At 43.8% G+C, this 25,821-nt stretch overlaps 2 protein-coding genes across 4 annotated transcripts in view; both read right to left on the bottom strand.

Moving 5' to 3' along the window:
* Positions 1–269, bottom strand: part of FHOD3 (formin homology 2 domain containing 3) — a 457,851-nt gene extending 457,582 nt beyond the window's left edge. For all 3 annotated transcript variants that reach the window (XM_058557016.1, XM_058557014.1, XM_058557015.1), the window contains exon 1: positions 56–269. In XM_058557016.1, coding sequence (XP_058412999.1) covers positions 56–220 — 165 coding nt within the window. In that variant the 5' untranslated portion in view covers positions 221–269. The remainder of the gene's footprint in view (positions 1–55) is intronic.
* Positions 270–20,219: 19,950 nt separating this feature from the next.
* Positions 20,220–25,821, bottom strand: part of MOCOS (molybdenum cofactor sulfurase) — a 54,072-nt gene continuing 48,470 nt past the window's right edge. Inside the window, exons 14-15 of the mRNA XM_058557013.1 lie at positions 22,106–22,210; positions 20,220–20,409 (exon numbers count right to left, since the gene is read on the bottom strand). Of these exons, the coding sequence (XP_058412996.1) occupies positions 20,257–20,409; positions 22,106–22,210 (258 nt within the window). The 3' untranslated portion in view covers positions 20,220–20,256. The remainder of the gene's footprint in view (positions 20,410–22,105; positions 22,211–25,821) is intronic.

The following is a 25,821-nucleotide window of genomic DNA, read 5'->3' as shown; positions in this document are numbered from 1 at the left end:
CGCCCCGCTGCGGGGGCTGCGTCCAGGGCGCCCAGCCCACCCCGCCCGGCCGTACCTTGTGCGGCGCCCGCAGCAGCCGGTGGACCCCGGCCAGCTGGGTGCCGAGCGCGAGGTCCTCGCGGAACGTGAACAGTGGCGGCCGGCTGGGCTCGGGGAAGTTGGTGCTGTTGAAAGGGTCCGTGTCGTCCAAGAACTGCACCCGGCAAGCCAGCGTGGCCATGATGCATCCCTGCCCGGGGGCGCGGGCCCCGGGATCAGCGGGGCCGCGGACCGGGACGCCGGGGTCACTCTGTGAGCAGGGGAGGCCGCGGCCGCCGCTCGCTGGCTCGCGGGCTCGCAGGCTCCAGCGCGCCCGGCTGCAGCCCGGGCTCCGGCCGCGGGGGGGGCGGGGTGTGGGCGGGGCCGGCGGGCCCCCTCCTTCCCCTCTGTCTCCGGCTCCTCCCCTCCTCTGTCCCCCTTGCGCCTGACCAGGCTGCCCGGATCGACGGGATCCGCCGCCGGGAACGGGAAAGGGAGAAGAGCTCGCGCGGCATCCGCAGCCCTGCGCCAAGCCCGCTGGCGCTGGCAGGCGGGCGGGGACCCCCAGCACACCCCGGCAGCGCGGACGCCGCTTGGGGCGCCGGCTGCACGTGCGCCCTGCGGCCCGGGGAGCCCTGGCCCAGCTTCACCCCTCCGAGCTCCGCGAACCCGAGGGGGAGGGGGCGGGAGCGGAGGGGCCCATGGCCGTCCTCTGGCTTCTCCCCAATCCGGGAGAGGGCTTAACTCTTTCCAGATGAAGGCGGCTGCGGCTGGGCTCCCGCCGCCGGGATTCGGAAAACCCCAGCTCGGCACCAGGAGGCGAGGGAGCCGGCCCCCGGCAGCAAGCGGGGTAGTGGCAGCCACCTGGAGCCCAGGGGAGGGTTACGGAGGAGGTTCCTCTTGGAGAGAAGGAAGCTAAGAAGGAGGAGGACCAGCAGGGGAACCCAGGCAGCTTTTCTTAGGAGATAAGCCCAGGGAGCGCCAGGCGAGAGGCCTGGGGGACTGTGAGGCTCCGCTTCGGGCCCCCAGTGCTGGGCCTGGCTCCCGGGCCGCCTGGTGGGTGCTGGTTGACCCTCTGCATCACCATGGCTTCTTAACCAGTTAGGTCTCCGAAAGCCCTAAGTGGACTTTGTGGGGCTGCGGAGGCCGTTCTGTGGAGGCCACCGAATTGCGGAGGGGCAGCGGAGAGCTAGGGACCCGCGCATAACGGAGGGGCTCGGGGGGAAGGTTTGCAGCCCGTCCTCCTTGGCCTTGCCGGAGCAGCGGGGCTCCTCTCTGCCTCCCATCGCTCTCCTCGCTGCTCGCGGGCGACCCCCTTCGTTTCCAATAAGAATTCATAGTTCTCTCCATTCGCAGGATATGGCCAGGTTCGCGGTTCCCCATACCTCATATGGTTTGCATGGGTAATACCCGATCGCTCTCAACATCCGCGTCTTCACAAGGCGGCTCTACAACGTGTCTCTCGCCCTTTCTTCTGGTTGCCAGGGGGGAAAGACACCCTGGTGTCATACGTAGCCCTTTCACTTGCACCTTCCACCTTCCCTTTCCGTGGACTCTCCCTGTCACACATGCATATTTATGCCTGGTCTTAAAATAACAATGATCCATGACACTTCTGCTCATTCCAGCAGAACTTCTAGCTCTCTTCACTTTTGCTATTTAACCCTTAGTCTTCTAGACAGGCACTATGCCAACTTCACCATCAGCTAGTGACCAGAATACTAAACCCACAAATTCCACTCCTTTGACCCAGGGCCCCTACCTTCCCACTTCCTTTGCCAATTCCCTCCTCATGGAGAGAGCCCTCCAGTCCTCTGGCCACCCCATTTCTCATCGCTGTCCCAACATAAATCCCAGCCCATCATCTCAGGGGCCTCATTGCCACACTGCTCCCCCGGCCTCACCTGTCCAGCAGGTCCCTGGCTTGCTCCTGCCCCATCTGCAAAGTGCCTGCTGGCAGTGGGACCACTCTCAGTAACCCTTTTTCCACCCCAGTTTCCCCAGAACTGCTCAATGTGGCCTCCCACGCCCCGCATATTGCCGCAAACCTCTGCCACATTCCTGTACCTACAGATTATTCAATGAAGAAAATCATCTCTCCAGCATGAACTCCTCCCCTTCCAGGACCCACTCCTCTCCATCTTCCATCTCCGTCCTCCATCTCCCCCATCTCAGGAGATGACCAAAGCCCTGTTTTTCCTCCTGCTGGAGTCTCTACCTCCATCTGGACCCTGAGTCCCTCCCTTCCCAACTGCTCTGGGGCCAGGCTCTGTCACTGATCCAGCCCCCTTCTTCCTTCCTCCCTGGGCTCCTTCCTCTGAGATTCAGGGCTGGCTTCCTGACATGAGCCCAGTGCAGTCACACAGGGCCCTGCACTGAGACGGGCCCACACTGGTTTCATGCTCTGCTGTTGCTGTCTTAAAATTTTTAATTAGTTTTTAACAAGAGGCCTCGAATTTTCATTGTGTACTGGGCTCCACAAGTTATATAGCTGGTCCTGATGAGAATAAATACTCAAGTGTTTTCCATCTTAAAAGCTACATCTTTATGAAGCCTGTCTCTCACTGGCTTATCTCTTCTTCACTTTCTGACCAGCTTCTGAAAGAGAAAGCTACATTCATCTCTCAGCATCTTCACTACCTCTTTGCTCCACATCCTAAGACATCTGGTGAGCAACCCTCTCTGCTGTTCTGAGATCATCGATGCCATCCTAACTGCCTCATCTGGGGGACACCTCAGCCTTACTACCCATTTGCTTGGCAGCATCTGTCACCATGGATCACTCCTTTCCCAAACTCTCTTCCCCTCAGCTTCAATAGTTTTAGCCACGCTGGGTTTACCTTCTCCCTCTTTAGCAGCGTCTTCTCGAGTCCCTCTGGGCTCCGTTCTCCTCTTGAGAATAAAGCTTCACAGCTACAGTTACTGTTCATTTATTCTCTGTGTTTCTACTAAACTGAAAGTTCCCCATAGCGGAGGGACCAGGCTGTATTCAACCCGATACCCCCCAGTGCCTGGCAGAGTGCCTAGCACAGAAAAGGCACACAATAAATGTCTGAGGAATGAATGAACATCAGAGTCATCTTCGAATCCTGTATCCTGCAATTGGCCACTATGACCTGTCACTGAATCAGCCTCTGAAATATTTCTCAACTCTTTCCTCCTGTCTAGCCCTCACTTCCTATGCTACTCTTCTGAGTCTCCCTTCCCTAGTCTTGCATCCTGCATTTGATCCCTCACTGGCTTCCCCAGATCCAGTGATCATTCTAAGATGTGCATTTGATGTGTGACATCTTAGGGCAAAATCCTTGCATGCCAACCCCCTTAGCATGATTCATGAGACCCTCTAAACTCTGCCCCAGTCTACTATTCCAGGCTCGTCTCTGGTCATTCCCCACTTCACCCCGTTTCAAGCCACAGTGAATTATTACCCTTTCCCAAACATGCTGAGATTTTTTCATGGTGAGCTTCTCAGGCTAGAATTTTCTTCCCTATCCAGTGGGCCAGCTGAACCCACTTATCCTTCAACCCTCATTTCCAAGGTCAACTCTTCTAGAGAGTCATCTCCAACTCCACCCCAAACAAGGATCATCTCTGTCTCTCTTTCCTCTGTGGTCTCAAATTACTTCCTATATGTCCCTATTATAGCACTTTTCACGTTGCATTGTCAATACCAGCTTACCTATAGGCCTAGCCTACTAAACTATAAGATGTTCAGGATTGGAATTTGCCTTACTCAATTTTAGTCTTAAAACTTCAAATAGCGACTGGCATCTAAAATGAAAACTTTAAAATTTTTAATCATATAGGTTATCTTTAATTCTTTTTTAAGGATTTTTACACTGACAACTCCCTTGAAACTGCTCTTAGCAATAATTTTTTCCTCTGATTCACAGCCAATGTGTTTTTTTCTCAACCTATTTTTTGAAATCATTCTTTTTTAGTAATGTAATAATTTCTCTTAGTTTAAAAGGTCAAGAGTAATAAAAAGTGATAACAAAAAATCAGCCCCCTCTTTTACAACCTCCACACCCCACTTCCCAGAGACACTAATTTCTAAATAATGTAAGTACAATGTTAAGCTTTGATCTATGAATTTTAGACAACACACGGACTTTCTATCATGCTACATGAGGATTTCAGCTTCATTACAGACCACTTCCCTTTCTCTATCATCCCAATATAGTTTTACCATCATTTTAGTTAAATTCTTATTCAGTGATTTTTTTTTTTGTGAGGAAGATCAGCCCTGTACTAACATCTGCCAATCCTCCTCTTCTTTTTTTTGCTGAGGAAGACTGGCCCTGGGCTAACATCCGTGCCCATCTTCCTCCACTTTATGTGGGACGCCGCCACAGCATGGCTTGCCAAGCGGTGCGTCAGTGTGCGCCGGGGTTCTGAACCCGTGAACCCCAGGCCACCACAGCGGACCGCGCGCGCTTAACCGCTTGCGCCACCAGCCAGCCCCCTATTCAGTGATTTTTAAAACGAGGATTATGTTAATATTGTTCACTTTTGTGCCAAGTAGTGCACCTGATTACGTGGCCTTTCCTGTGCAACTTTTTGTTTTTCCCAAAGTTAATATTTGCCTCAGTTTTTTTCACTTGCTTATATTTTTCTTAAACAACTGGTTAAATCTTCTCATATCCTGCCACCTCTCTGAAAATGCCATTCTCAATACTGTCAAATAATTGAGCAGTACTCTATTTTCCCCTCTATTTTCTTGGAGACATTCCTCTGGGAGTCCTCCATCCTCCTTCAATTTAGAGTATGGCTTTCTCAGCTCTATCCTCCTGGAGATTTCCTTGGCTCCTCTCTTCTGTGGGAGCCCTTGATTCCCAGATCATTTGTCTTATTCTTTTTTACACCTTCAATTTTTATAAGTACATACCCCCATATCTTCCTGAGAAAAGATAAATTTTTGAGAACTTTATGTCTGCAAGTATCTTTATTCTCTATTCTCATGTTTGCCTTGGTGTGGGAGTTTTGTGGGTAAAGATGACCACAGTAATTCTTCCCATCCCTTTTCTCCTTACCATTTTGCAATATGACGTGACTACTTCTCCAGAGCATCAAAAGGTCGAGTCTATTTCCCCACTCCTTGAATGGGGATGGCTTTGTGGTTTGCTTTGACAAATATAATATATTGGAAGTGGCATTGTGTGACTTCTGAAACTAGGCGTCAAGAAGCCTTATAGCATCTGCTCTCACCCTCTTAGAATGTTGACCTGAGACTACCATATGAAAAAGCCAGGTCTAGCCTAGGAAAAGTGGTAAGAAAATTACTACTGAAGACTGGGAGTGTAATTACCTGTGTTACGTAGCAATGAAACAATTGGCAAAACAATTTCCCACAGTAATTTGGAAGATAGAAAATGTATCTAATGAACTTGGGGTCTTGGCTGATCTCCTTAACATGTTGAAAGCATCTTTTAGGTGCTTTGAGCTGCATAGAATGAGGTATTTGTTTGCAAGCAGAATTTAGAGGAAATACAGAGGGCCTAAGACTTCCTGGGCTGTGAAATAAAACAATTTCTCATCCCAAGTCAGTCCAGGTAGCAAATGACCTTGCTAAAGATCAATCCAAAAATGTGGCTATAAGATCCTTTGTTAAGACCTCAGAGAGATTTAAGGCAATGCCTAGTATTGCCTTATACTATAAGTATAAATATACTTATACTTTATAAGTATAAATATACCTTATACTATAAGTATAAATCCTCTCATTTAGGCAAAAGGGCTTCTAAGAATCTTAAGGGTGTTGTGCCATAGCAGCCTGACAGGTCCAAATGAGAAAGAATTATGGATGTAGTGTTTGGAACCTGGAGTAAAACCCAATAAGATATACAGAAAATCCACAAAGTTGTTAAGATAGTTGAATTGATGAAATCACAGCAAGCTTGCACTAAAAGAAAGTGAGATTATTCAAAATAAAAAGAGAGCTCTGGAACTCCAACCTGCAATGGGTAAGAAGCAGACTAAGAAAGCTGCTCACTGCAAACATGGAGCCATTGATCTACCAGAAGTTGGAGCTAAGAGCCATGGAGAACAGTGAACTTAAGAACCATCCCAGGAAGCAGAACCAGGCCCTACTCACCCAGAGTAGGAGGAACTGGCAACATGTGCCTGGCTGGAGTTCAGAATTGCTATGGATCAGTGACTGCTACCCAGTATCTCTATTTTTGAATGAAAGTATCTATTGAAGTTATTCCGTCCCAGTCTCACCATTGTATATTAGGTGTTTAAGGGGCAGAAAACTTGTCTATTTAGGTCAGAGGTCTCTGGATCAAAGGAGTTGTATCTGAGGAGCTACCCTGGAAAGGCCTCATCTGCATGTGGATTCAAATAGCTGTTTCCTCACCACCTTTCCAGCCTCTGGCCCCTGCCCAGTTCCAAAACCAACACCACACGCTTTAGGTTTTTGCTATGGCAGCACTCCACTTCTTGGTACCAATTTCTGTTTTATTTAGTTTTTCTTGCATAACAAACCACCCCAAAATGTAGTAGCTTATAACAATAACTATTTTATTTGCTCTCAATTCTATGGGTGAGCAATTTGGGCTGGGTCCAGCTGGGGTCACTCATGCAGCTGCAGTCTTCTGGAAGCTTGACTGGGGGCTGGTGGGACTAAAATGGCCTCCACCCATGTCTGGTAACGTATGCTGGCTGTCAGCTGGTTGTCTCAGGGGCTGCAGTTGGGATGGCTCATCTCTCCTTCATGTGGCTTCTTATCCAGTAAGGTAGACCTGGCTTCTTCCCATTGGCAGTTTTAGGGTAGCATTCTAAGAGTTTAAGAGTAAAAGCTGTAGGGTCTCTTGAGCCGTGGGCTCAGAATTTATGCTGTGTCACTTTTGCCACTTTTTTAGTCAAAATAAGTCAAGGTCAGCCTAGATTCAAGGGGGTAGGGGGAATAGATTCCATTCCTTGATGGGAGGAGAAACAAAGTCACATTGCAAAGAGGCATGAGTACCCAGATATGAGGAATCACACAGTCTACCACATGTGATATATAATTGTCGGTTGAAAATGATTTTCACTCAGCAGTTTGAGGCATTGCTTCATTGTTGCCATGGAGAAGATCTGTGGTATGGTGATCATCTACTTTGTATATATAAATTTTTCTTTTCTCTCTCTCTGAAAGCTTTTGAACCCTCTCATTATTCCCAATATACTGAAATTTCATGATTAGGTGCTCTGGTGTAAGGTCTTTTTCATTTATCATGTTGATACTCCATTGGTATTTTTACCCTAGAGATCCTGTTCTTTGATTTGTGGGAATGTTCTTACATCATGTCTTTGATAATTTTTTCTTCATAGTTTTCTCTGCTTGCTCTTTCTGGAACTCCTGTTATTTGGATGTTGGACCACTAAACACATTCTCTAATTTTCTTAACTTTTCCACCATGTTAATCTCTTGGATTATTTTGTCCTACTTTCTGAGAGATTTCCTCAGCTATATGTTCCTTTTCTTTTACTGAATTTTTTATTTCAGCATTCATGTTTTTAATTTTCAAGAACTCTTTCAGGGCTTGCCCAGTGGTGTAGTGGTTAAGTTCGTGCACTCCGCTTCAGTGGCCTGGGGTTCGCAGGTTTGGATCCTGGGTATGGACCTATGCACCGCTCATCAAGCCATGCTGTGGCGGTGTCCCACATACAAAATAGAAGAACATTGGCACAGATGTTAGCTCAGGACCAATCTTCCTCCAGCCAAAAGAGGAAGATTGGGGGCCCGGCCCGGTGGTGTAGCTGTTAAGTTCGCATGCTTCACCTCAGCAGCCCAGGGTTCCCACGTTCGGATCCCAGGTGCAGACCCAGGCACTACATATCAAGCCATGCTGTGGCAGCGTTCCATATAAAGTAGAGGAAGATGGGCACGGGTGTTAGACGAGGGCCAATCTTCCTCAGCAAAAAAGAGGAGGATTGGCAACAGATGTTAGCTCAGGGCCAATCTTCCTCACGAAAATAAATAAATAACTAGATTAAATAGATAAAATAAAATATTTACTATTAAAAAAAATCAGGAGGCCGGCCCCGTGGCGTAGCAGTTAAGTGCACGTGCTCCGCTGCTGGCGGCCCAGGTTTGGATCCCGGGCGTGCACCCACACACCGCTTGTCAGGCCATGCTGTGGCGGCATCCTACATAAAGTGGAGGAAGATCGGCATGGATGTTAGCTCAGGGCTAATCTTCCTCACACACACAAAAAAAGATCTCTTTCTTGTTCTCTGATTTTCCTTTTTGAAAGTATCTTATTCTTGTTTCCAAGATTTCCCTGATATTATTAATTACATTTTCTTTAAAGTTTTCTTCATTTCATTGCACTATTTCTGTGTTCTTTGAAGGGTTTTTTCTTCTCATTCTCTCAGTCTTTTTCTTTTATGGTAGAGGTCATCCTAAAGGTCTTGTGATCCTCAGCTGTTCATTCATATTAAAAACTGATTGGAAGCTCCAGGGTAGAACAGAGGCACTTTGTCTGGTGGGCTTCAATGTAGACCAAGCCAGTAGGCAAATGGCTTTTTCTTTGAGTATCTTTAGGTCCTCTCTCTGGGGTAGTTTACTTTCTCCAGAAAAGTTCCTACCAGTACTTCCCTTAGCCCAGAGCAAGAGGGGCCTCTACCTTAGACTCCATGCTTTAGAGGGCCTCACTCTGCCCACCCCTCCCCAAAAGGCAAGGAGTCCATAGGGTCAAGAGGTTATGCCCACCAGGAAACCAAGCTGGTCTCTCTAGATGGTTCTCCAGGCACCTGGGACCACAGCAACCCCTGCCCCAATGACTCTGAACACATTTCTGAGTCCTATTATGTCTCTCTCCTGGATGATCCTCCTAAGGGTGGACCCTGCTGCACCCCTAGGCCTGAGAAGAAGCTCAAGAGTGGCCATTTGCAGGGGGTATAGACAGAATTTGGATGTGCAGGCCTAGGTGTCCACACATCTGGGATTCGTGGCTCAGGGGTGGAAGAGAAAGGATGTAAGTCATGGCTGACAACCAGGGGCTGAGCCAGCTCTCCTCATGCCATCCTGATCCTGTGCAGAGTGCCAAGAAGTCAGAATTCCTTCCAAGTTGTTATGAAGGTATATTTGTCAAACTAGGAAGATAAAACATATTTTACTTAACATTTTGTTTGATTTATGAATTTCAAATATTTAGCCATATGGCATATGAGCTTCTACTTGAACTTTCGCCCTTGGCCTCACAGATGTTGGGAGTGGGCGTGCCTCTTTCCTCCTCCTACCCTCGCTAGAAATGGGTGGGGAAATGGTGGGGTCACTCCATTCACTTGGCAGAGTTTCCCTTACCCTCCCCCCTTCCCATTGCCAGGTGCACTCCTGCCTTCTCTATATCCCGAAGCCATTCTGGCTCATTTTGTTCAGACTATGCCTGCTGCCTCTTCGGAACTAACAAGTTGCCATAAACATAAGGGGCTACAACAAGGAAGAAATGGAGTATATTTCCCTTACAATACACCTGGGAGCCCAAGCCTAGGGAACCTGAAATAGTGGGGCCTGCATACTGTTGAAACACTACAGTTTTAAATTGGTATATTTCTATTGGAAAACGTTATGACTACACCCAGCAATATCTTCACAACAATTGTCCTTGAATCCCACTGATGTTAATAGGAAATAATTTAGCAGAAGCAAAATTAAATGAATAAGTAAATACTAAATAGCCATGTTCAAAAACAAAGTTTACTGCAGTCTTACTTATAAAATTAAAAACTGGAACTTAAATATCTATTAATAGAGGAATATTTTCATTACTCATAATACATTATTGCAACTGTGCATCCTTTTAACATATTTATGAAGGCCATGTTGAAGTAAGCCAAACGTTTAGAGTAAAACACTGAATACAAAAATAGTGTACATTGATTTCAGCCACCAGAAAGCAATTGGGTGGGGGGAGAAGGGTCTTGAGTGTCAAATTTCCAATCCTTTTTCATAAGGTAATTTCATCTTTTCTGCTTAAAAGTTTAGTTTAAAAAAAACAAAAACCCTATATTTTACCAAACTGTGGATAAACATGACATAATATTTCCCTGTGCCTCAGGAGGAGATGAGAGAGTAATACTTTCTGATAATGACATATGTGTCTTAGTCTGTTCGGGCTGCTATAAAAAAATACCATAGACTGGGTGGCTTATAAGCAATAGAAATTTACTTCTTATAGTGCCAGCAGATTTAGTGTCTGGTGAGGGCCCACTTCCTGGTTCACAGATGTCATCTCGCTGTGTCCTCACATGGCAGAAGGGGCATGGGAGCTCTCTGGGACCTCTTTTATAAGGGCACTAATTCCACTCATGAAGGCTCCACCCTCATGACCTAATCACCTCCCAGAGGCCCTACCTCCTAATACCATCACATTGGGGATTAAGTTTCAACACACAAATCTTGTGGGGGACACAAACATTTAGTCTATAGCAACATGCTTCCTGTAACAGGGAACTCCAACACCTGTGTGGAAAGGACATCCTCAGGTCTCAGTCCCAATGGGAGCGAGCAGTGTCCAGGGTGAGCCACTATCTCAGAGTGATGATGAAACAATTCCACCCACAGGTAGGAGAGAAAAGACCGGGACAGGTAGGAGAGAAAAGACCGGGACAGGTCTTCCTAGCTGTTTGTTTTAGAAAGTGAATAAAATGTGGTTTAGTCTGTAAACTACAAAAAAACAGGAACAAAGTAACCTTTGAGAGGCTGAATGGTGCTGAGCTGCAGCAGAGTAGCAAGAAATCCGGGCAAATGTGGATTGTTGGGAAAGTAACAAAGCTTAAGATCACAGCCTCTCACTTGCATAGACCCTCCCAGAGGGGTTTTCTCATGCAAAGTAAAAGTTCATTTTTGTACCTAATTTTTATTTTGTATTCTTTTCCTTAAAGATGACTTTAAAATTGTACAATCTTCAGGCCCACAAAACCTGTATCTGCTGCTGAGACTGGGTACTATATGTATTAAAACTTAAGAGAAAGAGAGAGAAAGAGAGAGAACCTGGTGAAACAGGCAATTCAAAGCAGCATCCTTAAAAAGAATCCTAAGAAAAATAGGGATGACCAAAACAATGGTTAATGCAATATAGGTTGAAAATTAATATGACCAAGAAATAATTCAGAAACTAACTTTTAAAGGACTCCAAAATCAATAATGAAAAACTTCTCAGAGCTGGTCCGTTAAGGAAGGCAGGCAGAGAGCCAGAAGTGCCCTAATGTCTGCTATCCCTCTGTTTAGGATTTGCTGACCCAATCTGAACTAGTTTTCAGCCTCTTGGAGGAAGAAAATCTGCACTTACTTAATGCTGCCACCAGATGGTAGACGTGGCTTTCTCAGGCATAATTATTTTGAGACACTGTTGCTAAACACAAAATAACTCATTAAATTCTTAAACAATTTTATGAGATAAGTACTGTGGTTTCTTCACTTTTCAGATGAGGCTTAGAGATGTCCAATAACTTGCTCATATAGGCTAATGTTTGCCATGATTTTAATATGGGGATTTGCAATATGAGATACATAGAAGTTAATTCTGTCACCACAAAAGAGGAGAATTGGAAAAAGGCTGCCAGGTGGACCCCAGCTTTCCTTCTGCTGCCAGGTGCGCCCTGAACTCTCTCTGCAGCGAGAAGAGCCTCGGCCTTTCTCAGAGATGTTGGGTACTTGGAACACTGCCTGCCCGGTGAAGGCTACATCCCCTGCCAACGGTCCCCCAGCAGGCCCTTTGCATCAGAACACTCAAGTGCCAGCTGGTGTTCAGTTCTAACAGTGGATCCCTGCAACCTGTGCTCTCCTCAGCTGCTCACCACCTCCTCCCAGATAAAGGAAAGCTGAGAAAGATGGGGCGCAGTTGGTCCCACAGGCTTCTTCTGATCAGGGCAAGGTGACTCTAAAGAGCAAAGGCCACTCACTGGAGTGGGCCTTGCAGTGCTTAACTTCTGTCACCACAGCTGCAAGTTTGGGGCATGTTCCAAAATTGTCTTTCATCTCTTCTCTTGCCGAAGGCCCTGAAGACCAGAGATATTTGTGAGTGGGAGTGGACATGACAACTTCAGCTTGGACAGCTGTCTGTCACTGCTTTGACCATCTTTGCAGGGCTTTCCCTTCCTCCCCCGTAGGCTGACCTTCTCACTCCTAGATGTGCCCCAGCCCCCTGGACCCCATCAAAGCACCATGGTCTGGTGATTGTCTGATATGAACCACCAAGCTCACCGAATACAGGAACCGTGGTTTTTTTTCTCATGATTGCTCTCCGGTTCAATGGGAGATGCACAGTAGCCACCAGAGATCATGAATGAGGCTTATTTTTATAATGTTTTTACTTGTATCAAAAGCAAAGTAATTTGTTAAATAAACAATATGGCTTTCCTAATTTTACACCTCAAGGAGCCAAAGAAAGAAAAACAAACCAAGCCCAAAGTTAGCAGAAGGAAGGAAATAACAGATGAGAGCAGAAATAAGTGAAATAGAAAGTAGAGAAACAATAGAAGAAATCAACGAAACGTAAGCATTGGTTTTTTTTGAAAAAATAAAATTGACAAACTCTTAGCTAGACTAAGAAAAAAGAGGGAACTCATAAATAAAATCATAAAAGAAAGAAGAGATATTACAACTGATGGTAGAAAAAAGATCATAAGAGACTAGTAGGAACAATTATACTCCAACAAACTGGGTCATCTAGAAGAAATGGATAAATTCTTAGAAACGTACAATCTACCAAGACTAAATCATGAAGACACAGGAAGTCTGAACAGACCTATAACAAGTATGGAGATTAAATCAGTAATCAAAAAATCACCCAAAAAAGAGAAGCAAAAAAGAGGACCCCATGGCTTCACTGGTGAATTCTAATAAACATTTGAAGAAGAATTAAAGCCTACCCTTCTCAAACTGTTCCCCAAAAATGAACAGGAGGGAACACTTCCAAACTCATTTTATGATGCCAGCATTATTCTTACCCAAACTAGACTAGAAAAGAAAACCACAGGCCAATATCCCTGATGAACATAGATGCAAAAATCCTCAAAAAAATACCAGCAAAACAAATCCAACAGCACATTAAAAGGATCATACAGCATGACCAACTGGGATTTATTCCTTGGATGCAAGGAGGCAACAACATACAAAAATTAGTTAATGTGATGCACCAACAGAATAAAGGCTAAAAATCACGATTATCTAAATAGATGCAAAAAAAGCATTTGACAAAATGCAACACTCTTTCATGATAAAAACTCTCAACAAACTAGGAATAGAAGAAAAGTACTTCAACGTAATAAGGGCCATATATGAAATGCCCGCAGCTAAAATCATGCTTAATGGTGAAAAACTCTAAGTTCAGGAACAAGGCATGGATGCCCACTCTTGCCATTTCTCATCACAGTACTAGAAGTCCTAGCCAGAACAATTAGGCAAGAAAAAGATATAAAAGGCATCCATATCAGAAAGGATGGAGTAAAATTATCCTGGTTCACAGATGACATGATCTTATACATAGAAAATCCTCAAGAGTCCATAAAAAAATCTGTTAGAACTTATAAACAGGGCCGGCCCCGTGGCTTAGCGGTTAAGTGCGTGCGCTCCGCTGCTGGCGGCCCGGGGTTCGGATCCCGGGTGCGCACCAACGCACCGCTTCTCCGGCCATGCTGAGGCCGCGTCCCACATACAGCAACTGGAAGGATGTGCAGCTATGACATACAACTGTCTACTGGGGCTTTGGGGGAATAAATAAATAAATAAAAAATTTAAAAAAAAAAAAGAACTTATAAACAGATTCAGTAAAGTTGCAGGATACAAAGTCAACATATAAAAATCAGTTGCGTTTCTGTACACTAAAAATAAACTATCTGAAAAGGAAATTAGGAAACAATTCCATTTACAATAACAGCCAAAAAGAATAAAATACTTAGGAATAATCTTAACTAAAAAGGTGAAAGACCTGTATACTGAAAACCACAAAATGATGATGAAAGAAGTTAAAGAAAACATAAACCAGGGCCGGCCCCATGGCTTAGTGGTTAAGTGCGCGCGCTCCGCTGCTGGCGGCCCGGGTTCGGATCCCGGGCCTGCACTGGCGCACTGCTTCTCTGGCCATGCTGAGGCCATGTCCTGCGTGCAGCAACTAGAAGGATGTGCAGCTATGACATACAACTATCTACTGGGGCTTTGGGGGAAAACTAAATAAATAAAAATTATAGAAGACAACCTTTAAAAAAAAAAAACATAAACAAGTGGAAATATATCCCATGTTCATGGATTGAAAGACTTAATATTGTTTAAATACGCAGCCACCCAAAGCGATCTACAGATTCAATGCAATCCCTATCAAATCCTAATGGCGTTTTTTACAGAAATAGAAAAAACAATTCTACAATTCATATGGAACCATAAAAGACTATAAATAGCCAAATAAATCCTAAGAAAGAAGAACAAATCTGGAGGTATCACACTTTCTGATTTCAAAATATATTACAATAATCAAAATAATATGGTACTGGCATAAAGACAGACATATGGGCCAATGGAACAAAACAGAGAGCGCAGAAGTAAACTCACCAATATACTGTCAATTGATCTTCAGCAAGGGTGCCAAGAATACACAATGGGGAAAGGATAGTCTCTTCAACAAATGACATTGGGAAAATTGGATATCCAAATGCAAAAGAATAAAATTGGACCTTGATCTTACACCATACACAAAACTCAACTCAAAATGGATTAAAGACTTAAACATAAGACCTGAAACTATAAAACTCCTAGAAGAAAGAATAAGGGAAAAGATTCATGACATTGGTCTTGGCAACAATTTCATGGATATGACAGCAAAAGCACAGACAACAAAAACAGATAAGTGGGACTACATCAAACTAAAAAGTGCCTGAACAGCAAAGGAAACAATCAGCAGAGTGAAAAGGCAACCCACAGAATGGGAGAAAATATTTGCAAACCATGTATTTGATAATGGGTTAAGCTCCAAAATATATAAGAAACTCCTACAACTCAATAGCAAAAAAAAAAAAACAACTAATAACCAGATTAAAAAATGGGATAAGTACTGGAATAGACATTTCTCCAAATAAGACATACAAACGGCCAACAGGTTATGAAGAAATGCTCAATGTTACTAATCATCAAGGAAATGCAAATTAAACCACAATGAGATATCATCTCACACTGCTATCATCAAAAAACCAAAAGACAACAAGTGTTGGTGAGGACGTGGAGAAACTTGAACTCTTGTGCACTGTTGGTGGGAGTGCAAAATGATGGAGCTGCTATGGAAACGAGTATGGAGGCTCCTCAAAAAATTAAAAATAGAACTACCACATGATCCAGCAATCCCACTTCTGGGTATTTATCCAAAAGAATTAAAATCAGGATCTCAAAGAGATATTAGCACTCCTATGTGCATTGCAGCACGATGCACAATAGCCAAAATGTGGAAACAACCTAAATGTCCATTGACAGATGAATGGATAAAGAAAATGTGGTATATACATACAATGGAATACTGCTCAGCCTTAAAAAAGAAGGAAATTCTGCAACATGGATGAATCCTGAGGACATTTATGACAGGTGAAATAAGCCAGACACAGAAAGGCAAATACCATATATTCCACTTATATGAGGTTTCTAAAATAGTCGAATTCATAGAATCAAAGACTAGAATGGTGGTTGCCAGGGGCTGGAGGAAGAGGAAAATGGGTAGTTACTAACCAAAGGGCATAAATTTTCAGTTAATCAAGATGAATAAGCTCTAGACATCTGCTATACAACATGGTACCTACAGTCAACAATAATGTATTGTACATTTAATTTGTTAAGAGGGTAGATTTCATATTAAGTATTTTTACTACAATAAAATAAAATCTTTTTAAAAATTTCTATTCATAAGTTCCAGACAACACTATCTGCTACCAACATAGCAAATCCATTAGCCCAAGTGCAGGCCCCTGCTCTCATGGGCCCGCCTTTGGCTTCGTTGCAGGGACAGGGATGGCACCTCAGCAGGATGGACACCTTCACTTATTCGGTGTTGTGCTCTTTGAGCAAGGGAAAGTGAACTTAAGAGGAATTTTTCCAAAAACTTTTAAAAATAATTATTATTAAGTATTTAAGTTATTTGAAAAGATATAAAGAATAATACAACCAGCACCCTGTACCTACTAACCTATAGCTTAAGGAATAAAACATTCCCAGTAAAGCCAAAGCCTGTGCATACCTTCCCTGTTTCTAGTTCCCCACGCCCAAAACGTGTAATTTATCACCCCATCTATTTCTTTATACTTTTACTACATATGTATGTATCCCTAAAGCAATGTATTTTGCTTAATTTTTTTCATCTTTTAGACTACAATCTTACAGCATGTATTCTGAAAATTATTTCTTTTTTTTTTTTTTTTTTTTTTTGAGGGAGATCAGCCCTGAGCTAACATCTGTGCTAATTCTCCTCTTTTTGCTGAGGAAGACTGGCTCTGAGCTAACATCTATTGCCAATCCTCCTCCTTTTTTTTTTTCCTTCCCCAAAGCCCCAGTAGATAGTTGTATGTCATAGCTGCACATCCTTCTAGGTGCTGTATGTGGGATGTGGCCTCAGGATGGCCAGAGAAGCGGTGCGTCGGTGTGCGCCCGGGATCCGAACCCGGGCCGCCAGCAGCGGAGCGCACGCACTTAACCGCCAAGCCACCGGGCCGGCCCCTGAAAATTATTTCTTTCTCTCAACATTGTGTCCTAATCCCTTCATTTTCACTACCACCTTTTATCCATTCTCCTGTTAATGGACATTTAGGTCCTTTCAAGCTTTGGTTATTAAAAATACTGTTATAAACACTGTATTCTATTTTCACATAGATAAGACCAAATATGGAATGTGTATGGAGGGCCAGGTCCCAAATGAGTTTGAGCCTGTGTGACCTGGAAAGCAGGCCATCTAGCTCAGCCTAGAAGTCAAACCATAACATCAGGGACTAATATCCAAGAATATCCAAGTGTACTTTTGACCGCTCTAGAATCTTCTCACCAAATGACACCGCCCGGACACTTTAGGTAAACCCCAAACAACAAATGCATGCATCAGAGTGTAGCATGTTTTTGAAACATTCCGTATCACACCTGACTATTTACTGGTCTGTCTTCTCTTGGTCTTGTCTCTATGGTGAGATTCTTGAATGCATGGTCTGTTCCTTTCATTTCTGTAGCCCTACAACCTATTTGTCACAAATTAAATGAAAGCAAATGAATGAACATCTTTCAACAGAAGGAAAGAATCACTGCCTGCCCTTTCCCATCCCACAGGGCTAAGGAGGGGACAAGGTTGAGTCTCAATGGGAAGAAGTCAGCACCACCACGTCCCTCAAAGGAGTCACTCTAAAGCACATAGAATAGAACCTCTCCTCCGCTACAAGGACCACGAAGGAAACACCCAGAAAGACATGTTGATGTTGCCTATACTCAGGACATGTAAAAAAACACAATTTGACTTTCTGAGATTTGGTGTTAGAAATAAATTTAAGGGACATGACATTGCCCTTGATTTTCATATTCCTTTAGAAGCACATAAGGCTGAACTTCAGGAGGTGGGAACCAAGAAAGGGACACAGAATCACAAATGCCCAAGAAGTCTGAATATGAAACCACTCCAGAATACACAAAATATATTTTTAGCTAAAACCTCAACCTAATTTCAATATCAGACCCTACCGACAATTTACATTTAAAATCAATCAATTAATTATAAAAACAGGGCCAGCTTTAATAAAGCCAGTCAATCACCAAATTTTATTGAGCACCTCTTATCTGCCAACACGGGGGATACACAGGTGAGCCAAATAGGCTCAGGCCGTCTCCTCATGGAGCTTATAGTCTGGTGGAGACAGATCAATGTTAAATCAATAATGATAAGTAATTAAATAACTACGCTGTCAGGGAGATGATTTGCATTAAAATGTATGAAATCAGTCCAAAAGTATCAACCGCAAAAAGTGACATGGGCGTGGACAAGAACAAATAAGTTGTTCTTTGTACTGGAAAATATGTTGATGAGAGAGGTGATCAAATTTTTGTAGAACATGTTTTGTTTTGGTTTCTTTTGTGAGGAAGATCAGCCCTGAGCTGACATCCAATGCCGATCCTCCTTTTTTTTTTTTTTTGCTGAGGAAGACTGGCCCTGGGCTAACATCCATGCCCATCTTCCTCTACTTTATATGGGACGCTGCCACAACATGGCTTGACAAGTGGTGCGTCGGTATGTGCCCAGGATCCCAAACTGCGAACCCTGGGCCGCCGCAGCGGAGCACTGCGTGCTTAACCGCTACACCACCGGGCTGGCCCCAGAACATGTTTTCTTACTTGGCTTCCATCCTATTGGATGAGATGCAAATTCTTGGAAAATGCTGCAGTGTGCCTTCTGGGAACAGTTTCCTCCTGTCTGAGGGCCAGCACCTGAGTGCATTGTTCTCCAGTCGGTCAACTGACAAGGACTGGGCCATATACACGATGCAGTAGTGCTGGGTCCTGGAAGAGGCTGAATTTTTAAGAAACAGTTAAAAATAATAAACCTCCCACGTAACCTTATTTGCCTCCTCTTTCACTGACCTCAGGAACCACTGAGCAAGAGGCCACTTCTTACACTTAATTCTGCATACCATATGGGAGCGCAAGCAAAAGCTTCCCTCTCAACAACGCTCGAGAACAGAGGCACACCTAATCTTCCAAATCCCACATGGCACTGGGAGCGACACAAAGTCCTACAAATAAGATAACAAAGCAAATCGACTCCTAATCCCAAGGGCCCTGACTAGATCCAGCAGAGAAGCCTGAATCTGATGTGCTAAACAATTGAGCAGCAGAGAACAGCAGTGACATTGGCATTAGGAAGATGCTGTGGGCAGTGATGGGCAGGGGTTTGAGGAAGAGAAGTGATTGGACAAATGCACAATGCAGGTGGAAGGTGCTGCAGGCCTGGCCAGCGACCTGGGGTTCACGTGTGGACTCCATGCTTCAGAAGGACTCAGGCAGAATGGATGCAGGAGTGCCTGCTCTGCATTGCTCCAGAGGACAGGGCAAGACCCATGGCTGGAAGTCACAGGGACAGATACCAGCTCAATACAGGGAGGAACTTTCGAGCAGCTCGATGGGACAGGTAACTTCATTAGAGAGTGAGCTTTCTGTCATTGGACATATTCAACTGGAGGCTGCAGGAGCTCTGGTCAGAGGTAGTGTAGATGGGATCTCTCAACCTGGAAAGTTCCTGACTTGAAACGTTTCTCACTTGTCTGGGATTTGAAGGCTCTTGGGTGGATGGGCCAACACTGTCCAATGGGCTTATAAAGGAGAGCGCAACTGCTCACATAACACCACCATCACAGAGTGTAACTTCAGGCTCATGAGCAATCCTCAGAAGTCAACTCAAAGGGGGAGAGGAAGGTGGGCGGGGATAGGAAGCAAGAGGAAGGGGTTGCTGGCCTGTGCCTTTGCTCAACACATAAACATCCTGCTCGAACCTCCCCTAAGGAATGTAGCCACAAGTCGCACTATGGGGCCCTGAGCATAAACCCACCTCCTCCACATACGTGAGGGGAGAGACACATCCAATTCCCTCAAGACCACTGGGCACAGGAGGCCTTCTTCTATACAAAGGGGTTGAAGAGAGTCTAAAGATTCTTTCTAAAGTAACATCGTGGGAAAATGGGACAACAGAGGAGGTTCAATATTCCCAGTGAGCTCCACTAAAAATCTCACTGGCCCCTTGGCGTGGTGGTTGAGTATGGTGTGCTCCACCTCAGCGGCCTGGGTTCCCAGGTTCGTGGGTTTGGATCCCAGGTGCGGGACCTACACCTCTCGTCAAGCCATGCTGTGGTGGCGAGCCACACGCAAAATGGAGGAAGATTGGCACAGATCGTAGCTCAGGGCAAATCTTCCTCACCAAAAAAACAAAACAAACAAACAAACAAACTCATCTAATTAAAACTACCATACTTCAAAAACACATGGGAGCCTTGCTGGTTATGGGTGCAGCACTCATGCTGAATTTGCCTCGTGTAAAGCACAGAGGCCTTGGAACTGCCCTCCTGAGCAGGGCCAGTGCACACGCGGACAGTGAGGAGTTAGAGGAGGAAGGAAGTGGACGAAAGCTCTCTCTACCTCCAAGAGGAAAAAAACTCTCCTTGTTCAAAAGACCAAGTTCTAATGAACCACACACATGCCAACTTCAATAAGTAGTTATAAAAGAGAAATTTTAATTTACGCTGAAAAGAAATTTAGGAGATAACATCCTGATGTTTTTCAGAAGCAGGTAAATGGTGGCGTTCTGCATTTTCTTTCAACACAGGGAGCACCTGAGATCCTACAGACAGGAAACATGGAGACGATAAATCCAAAGCCGTATGCATCAGGTACACTCCAAAGTTCACCTGTGAACAAAACAGCAACAGCAACAACAACAACAACGAGCTAGATTATTTCAGCAGTTAAAATAATTTTGTAAATAATAAGGTTCAACTAAAAGAAGTCAGATCTTTACAGACATGTACTGGGATTTGACAAGTCCTATCTGTCACTTAGTAGAATGTAGCGGGAAACAAGGAGAATCCTAATTTCACACACAAAGATTCTCATTCTAAGGTGTCCTTTCCCGACAGTCACCCCACCCCTCTTTATTGCTGGACCCATTCTTTCTTCTCCTTCTTGTATACCCTGAGCTTCCCACAGGAAGGTTCTCTTCCTGCTCTGGGCCTTTGACCACTGCCAGGCCAATTTCTGCTCTGTTCCCTGATGTAAAAGCCATTTTGTGAAAATAACAGCAAAACCTTGCATTTTCCTTATGAAGGTGTGATATAGGTTAAGTCCTCCAAATTCTCCAGAATAAAGATGGAAGGTCCAAAATGAAGAGTTGTGTAAGTCTACTCAAGGTTTGCCATCAATGCAAGTGAGCCAGTAAAAACCCTTTGGAGTATGTGACATGCTCCCAGATCTGTTCATTCCTGTGATAACATCAGTTGGATGCCCCCATGTTCCAGGCCCCAGGCTAGGGGCTGGGGCCAAATTAATTCCTTAAGATTTGTGCACATGTGAGTGAAGAGTACATAAGAACTCCTTGTACTATCTTTGCCATTTATCTGTAAATCTAAAATTATTACAAAATTTAAAAAAAAATTTTAAAAGATTTGTACACACGAGGATTACAGTGATGCTGAGAAATACTACTTCCATGCACCATAGTATTTGCGCCCACCCATCCCTCCTCCTGGCAACCTGCATGGGGCAGGCTCAAGTCCCCACACTCCCAGTTGACACGCCTGCTTCCGCTGAGCAGACAGACATGTTGGTAAAACACAAAAGTGTAACACCTCTATAGACCATATCTATCCCGGATCTGGAGGAAGACTGTGTTACTCAAATACTGTGAAACAAAACACTGATTTTGGAGAAACACAGGAAATAGTGACGAACATTTTACCATGAGTTAACCTGCCAACTTATTACTGGAGTGAGATTAATTATTTGCATTATATCAGTTAATTTTCAAGAATTGCTCCATGCAGCGTGACTGCTTACTTGGCTTCTGAGAATTCTCTGCAAACACAAAGTCCTAACAGAAAGTGTGAGTCTGGAAATAAATCTTCCTGAAGAATCAATCTGTTAGAAGTTCAGCTTTTATCATCTGGAACTCACAACAACAACATTTAGTCATTTTAACCCTCAAGATGACTTACAGGCTTAGTATAGTGAAATTGACTGACTCTTTCTACGCAGCTACTCTGTTCACCACAAGGCGTTTTACAATTCATGAGATCTCTGTGGCAAAGAACATAATGATTGAGACAATAGAATTACTCTACTTATTTACTTATTTCTTATTTACACTCCATATCTCCTTATCAAGATTTGAGAGCAAAAATACACGTTAAAAAAAACAGAGTGAGGAAATGGATGGAAAGGAAAAATAAGATGGTGCCACAGACAAGGTAGAAACCTTAATGGTAGCCCATCAGCCTTAGAATATCCCCTAATTCTAAAAATTACTCAGCACTATTAGGGATATAGTTCTGGTGTAGATAATGCACCAGGATATTAAAACAGTGTGCTGTATTTTGCAATCATGCATACCTTTCTCTCTCGACTCTCAGAAAGCTTTCGGAAAACATCTTGATTTCGTTGCCCGGTTTGCTGGTCGATGCAAATCATCTGGCATCTGTGACAAGGCCCCGAAACCTGGGAGGTGAGAAGAGAAAAGACAGATTTGCCATGAAAGTGACTCACACTTTGTAGAGGGGAATCTGGGTCCAGGAGGATTGGTTGTAATAGGCTGTCCCCTGGCCAATTTCAGGCTTACACAGAAATGCTCACTACTCTGTTCTAAACTGCAAGGAGCCAGAAAGTGGCACCTCTTCACCACGCTGCAGGGGAATTACTCATATTTGTTTATCAGCTGAAAGGGCTTTGTAGAGAAAGTAAAGAGTGGTTGTGAATCTCAGATGGTTATCAGGTAATGATGGGGGATCTTCCCAGGAAGAAATCCTCCTTTGATTGGAGGACAAATTGGGAGAAGATAAAAAGCCACAGGCCCAGGGGCCAGCCCCGTGGCGTGGCGGTTGAATTCAGTGCCTTCCACTTTGGTCCCCTGGGTTCACAGGCCGGGATCCCGGTTATGGACCTACACCACTCGTTGGCCGCCATGCTATGGCAGCAGCCCACACACAAAATAGAGGAAGAGTGGCAACAGATGTTAGCTCAGGGTGAATCTTCCTCAACAACAACAACAAAAAAGCCACAGACCCAGTGCTGAGCCACTGTGAGAAAGTCATCAGAAAGAACCTTAGAATTACAAACACAGATTCATATACAAGGATGTTTCTCCCATTATTTATAACAGGGAAAATCTGGTAGCATCTTAAACATCACATAATAGAGAAGAATGGTTAAGAAAACTATGCTACAGTTATATGATATATAACGCACAGATATTAAAATTAATCTATTAAGGGCTTTAAGTAAAATGGGAAATATTTATTTTTATAACTGAAATAAGCAGGAAACCAAATTATATATGTAGTCCGATATATGTGTGTGTATGCGTAAAACACAGTCGACAGCTTCTTAACAGGGGTCATAACGTCTGGTAGAGCTTCTATTCTGGATGGTCTGCATGAGCATGAATTGCTTTTATAGCGAGAAAATCCCCCATAAATGTTACCATAGAAAAAGCAAGTATGCAGCTCAGCAGGGACGAGACGCTTTTAGTGCACACGTAAAAGGTGCAAAGGTACTTGATTTTCTCATAACTATTGTCTCTTCTGCTCACTCATGGGCAAGCACAAGGTGTGCAGTGAAGTTAGGAACACTCAGCAAAATCTGGATGTGTCTTAGCCTGTTCTTATCTCTCGCATTCTGGCTGGTGGGCATTGAACCAGTGGAAACATCACCTCACTGTGGTATCAAAGTCAAGATTCCCAAGACTCACAAGCAGCTGGAGGCCAGCACTCACTTGGTGATGCTCGGCAGACTCGTGACCTCTGCAGGCCTCATCTCATCATCCAGCTCCTTAGCTGGATTTGGTGAGGATTCCAGATACTATTTCTGGGATGCCAAGCCCAGGCCTGGCACTCCACCATGCCCCAAAGTGGAAACTATCATTATGATAAACAAAGATCCCCAAGATTGAACCAGGCTTCCTCAAGACCAGAATTCTGTGCCCTCAAGGAGTTGGTGTGGCTTTCAGTGTACAGAAACTTCTACCTTCTCTGCCTAGAACATTATGATTCCTGGGCTGGGCTCCCTCAGAACCCACAGAGCCATGTCCCTCAGAAGAGATGCCCCAAGCATGGCAGCACCCACCAGCCATGGGCCCAGGCCCCAGCTGCCACCTGACAGACAACACCTTACGTAAAAATCCTGTCACTTCAGTGAAAAGGCTCTCTTAAAACAGTTTCTCAAGCTGGCAGAAGGGAGGACGTTTTTCAGACACTCTTTGAACACCAATACAAAGAAAACAATTTTCTTAAAACATTGTGATATTTAAGTTTTTTTTCTGGTACTCTTATCAAATAGTATTTTACAAACTTGTTTACTAACATATATATTCATTGAAAAATAACTCAAACAATACAGAACCTTTAAGAATTAAAAGAGAAAGCACTCAGCAATAGTCCCCCTCTCCAGCCTCTGAGGCAAATGCTACTAACGTGGCTACAGATCGTTCTAGACTGTAGCATGCAGCTGCACACAACGGCATGTGCACCCGTGAAACACACTCACTGAAATCTGAGAGGCCACTGGGTTTCTTTCTTTTTTAAATTACTCCGTAATACATATTGGACATCCTTCCATCTCTGTACACAGAGACGACCTCATCCCTGGGTTTTGCAACTTTCACCATGGCCTGGCATTCCTGTGGGTAGATGCACTTAGTTGTTCTCCATCAAACCCATGTAAACAGTTTCTAACTCCTTAGGAAACTATTATATCAAAACTTTATATCATTTATAATTTATGTTACTTTATATCAATAATTTTACAATAAAAGTCTTAATTCACATAACGCTCTTTCCTGTTAGAAATTTTTCTTTTAGGATCAATCTCCCAAATTGAGATTATAAAGCCAACAGGTATAAAAGTTTTTATGACTTGATGATACCTAGTGAAAAATTGCTTTCCAAAAGACATGTGCTAAATCTTTTTTCATTGCAACAGCTTCAGCACTGAGTATTATCATCAACAAACATCTTTTAAGCCTTTACTTTTTGAAAGGCACAGTATTAACTATAGCTTATACTTTTTAATGCCTGCACAGAACTACATTGTATATTGTAGCATTGGATTTGATACATGGAATATAGCATAATTTATTTAACCAATCTCCCTTTTATGGATATTTAGGATGTTCTGCAATTTTTCATATTTAAAAAAGTATTGCAATAAACAATTTTGTAATATATCTTTGCATATTTGTATGAGTATTATTTTATGGGATAGATTTCTACACGTGAAATTATTGGGTCAAAGGGCATATATATTTATCAACTACTATTTATTAAGAACCATGACCTAAAGAAAGCAAAGCATCTCAGACAGGTTCCTTAAAGGGTCTTCTCGTATTTACGCGTGCAGGTACCTGGAAAGGTACAGCTGCTACTGTTGCCAGGTAAGTTTCTGACAGTGATCCTAGTCTAGTACTAGTTCTTTCTCTTTTCTCTTCCTTCTTTCTTCCTTTATTTCTCCCTCCCTCTCTCCGTCTGTCAAACAACATATGTAAGAGCAGGTGTCTTTAAGACACAGCAGAGACAAAGCAATAGAAAACGAGGAAGAAAAGAGTAAATCCAGATGGAGGGATGAGAGGGAACAGCAGGAAGGCTGGTGCCAGAGAGAGAGCTGTGGGAAAAAATATCAGAGAGAAAAGAGATTATGTTTTCAAGGGGGAGCAGCGGCCAGGATAAGGGGAAGTTTGGGGAGTTAAATAGATAAAAAGGATCTTTGGGACATTTTTTTTTTGGGCCATGCAATTTATCTGCCCTCCCAACCCCAGACCTCTGAAATTCCTCAATAAAGATTTCAATTATTGTGTACTGCTTTTCTGAATGTTAGAGTGGTGTTGGTTTTGAATGCAGAGCCTAGACATAAGGGTAGCCCATTATAGTCCGTTTATACACCCAGCTAATAACACTACTATTATTAAAGTAATTTCATTCCCCACTGAAAAATGGGAAACATTCTGTGCAGATGACCCATCCTTCTGTCCCTATCTTTATCTTTTGTTTTTTTTTGTGAGGAAGATCAGCCCTGAGCTAACATCCATGCCAATCCTCCTCTTTTTGCTGAGGAAGACT

Source organism: Diceros bicornis, chromosome 16 (genome assembly GCF_020826845.1).
Source record: "Diceros bicornis minor isolate mBicDic1 chromosome 16, mDicBic1.mat.cur, whole genome shotgun sequence".
NCBI lineage: Eukaryota > Metazoa > Chordata > Mammalia > Perissodactyla > Rhinocerotidae > Diceros > Diceros bicornis.
This window is presented reverse-complemented; position numbering and strand designations above follow the sequence as displayed.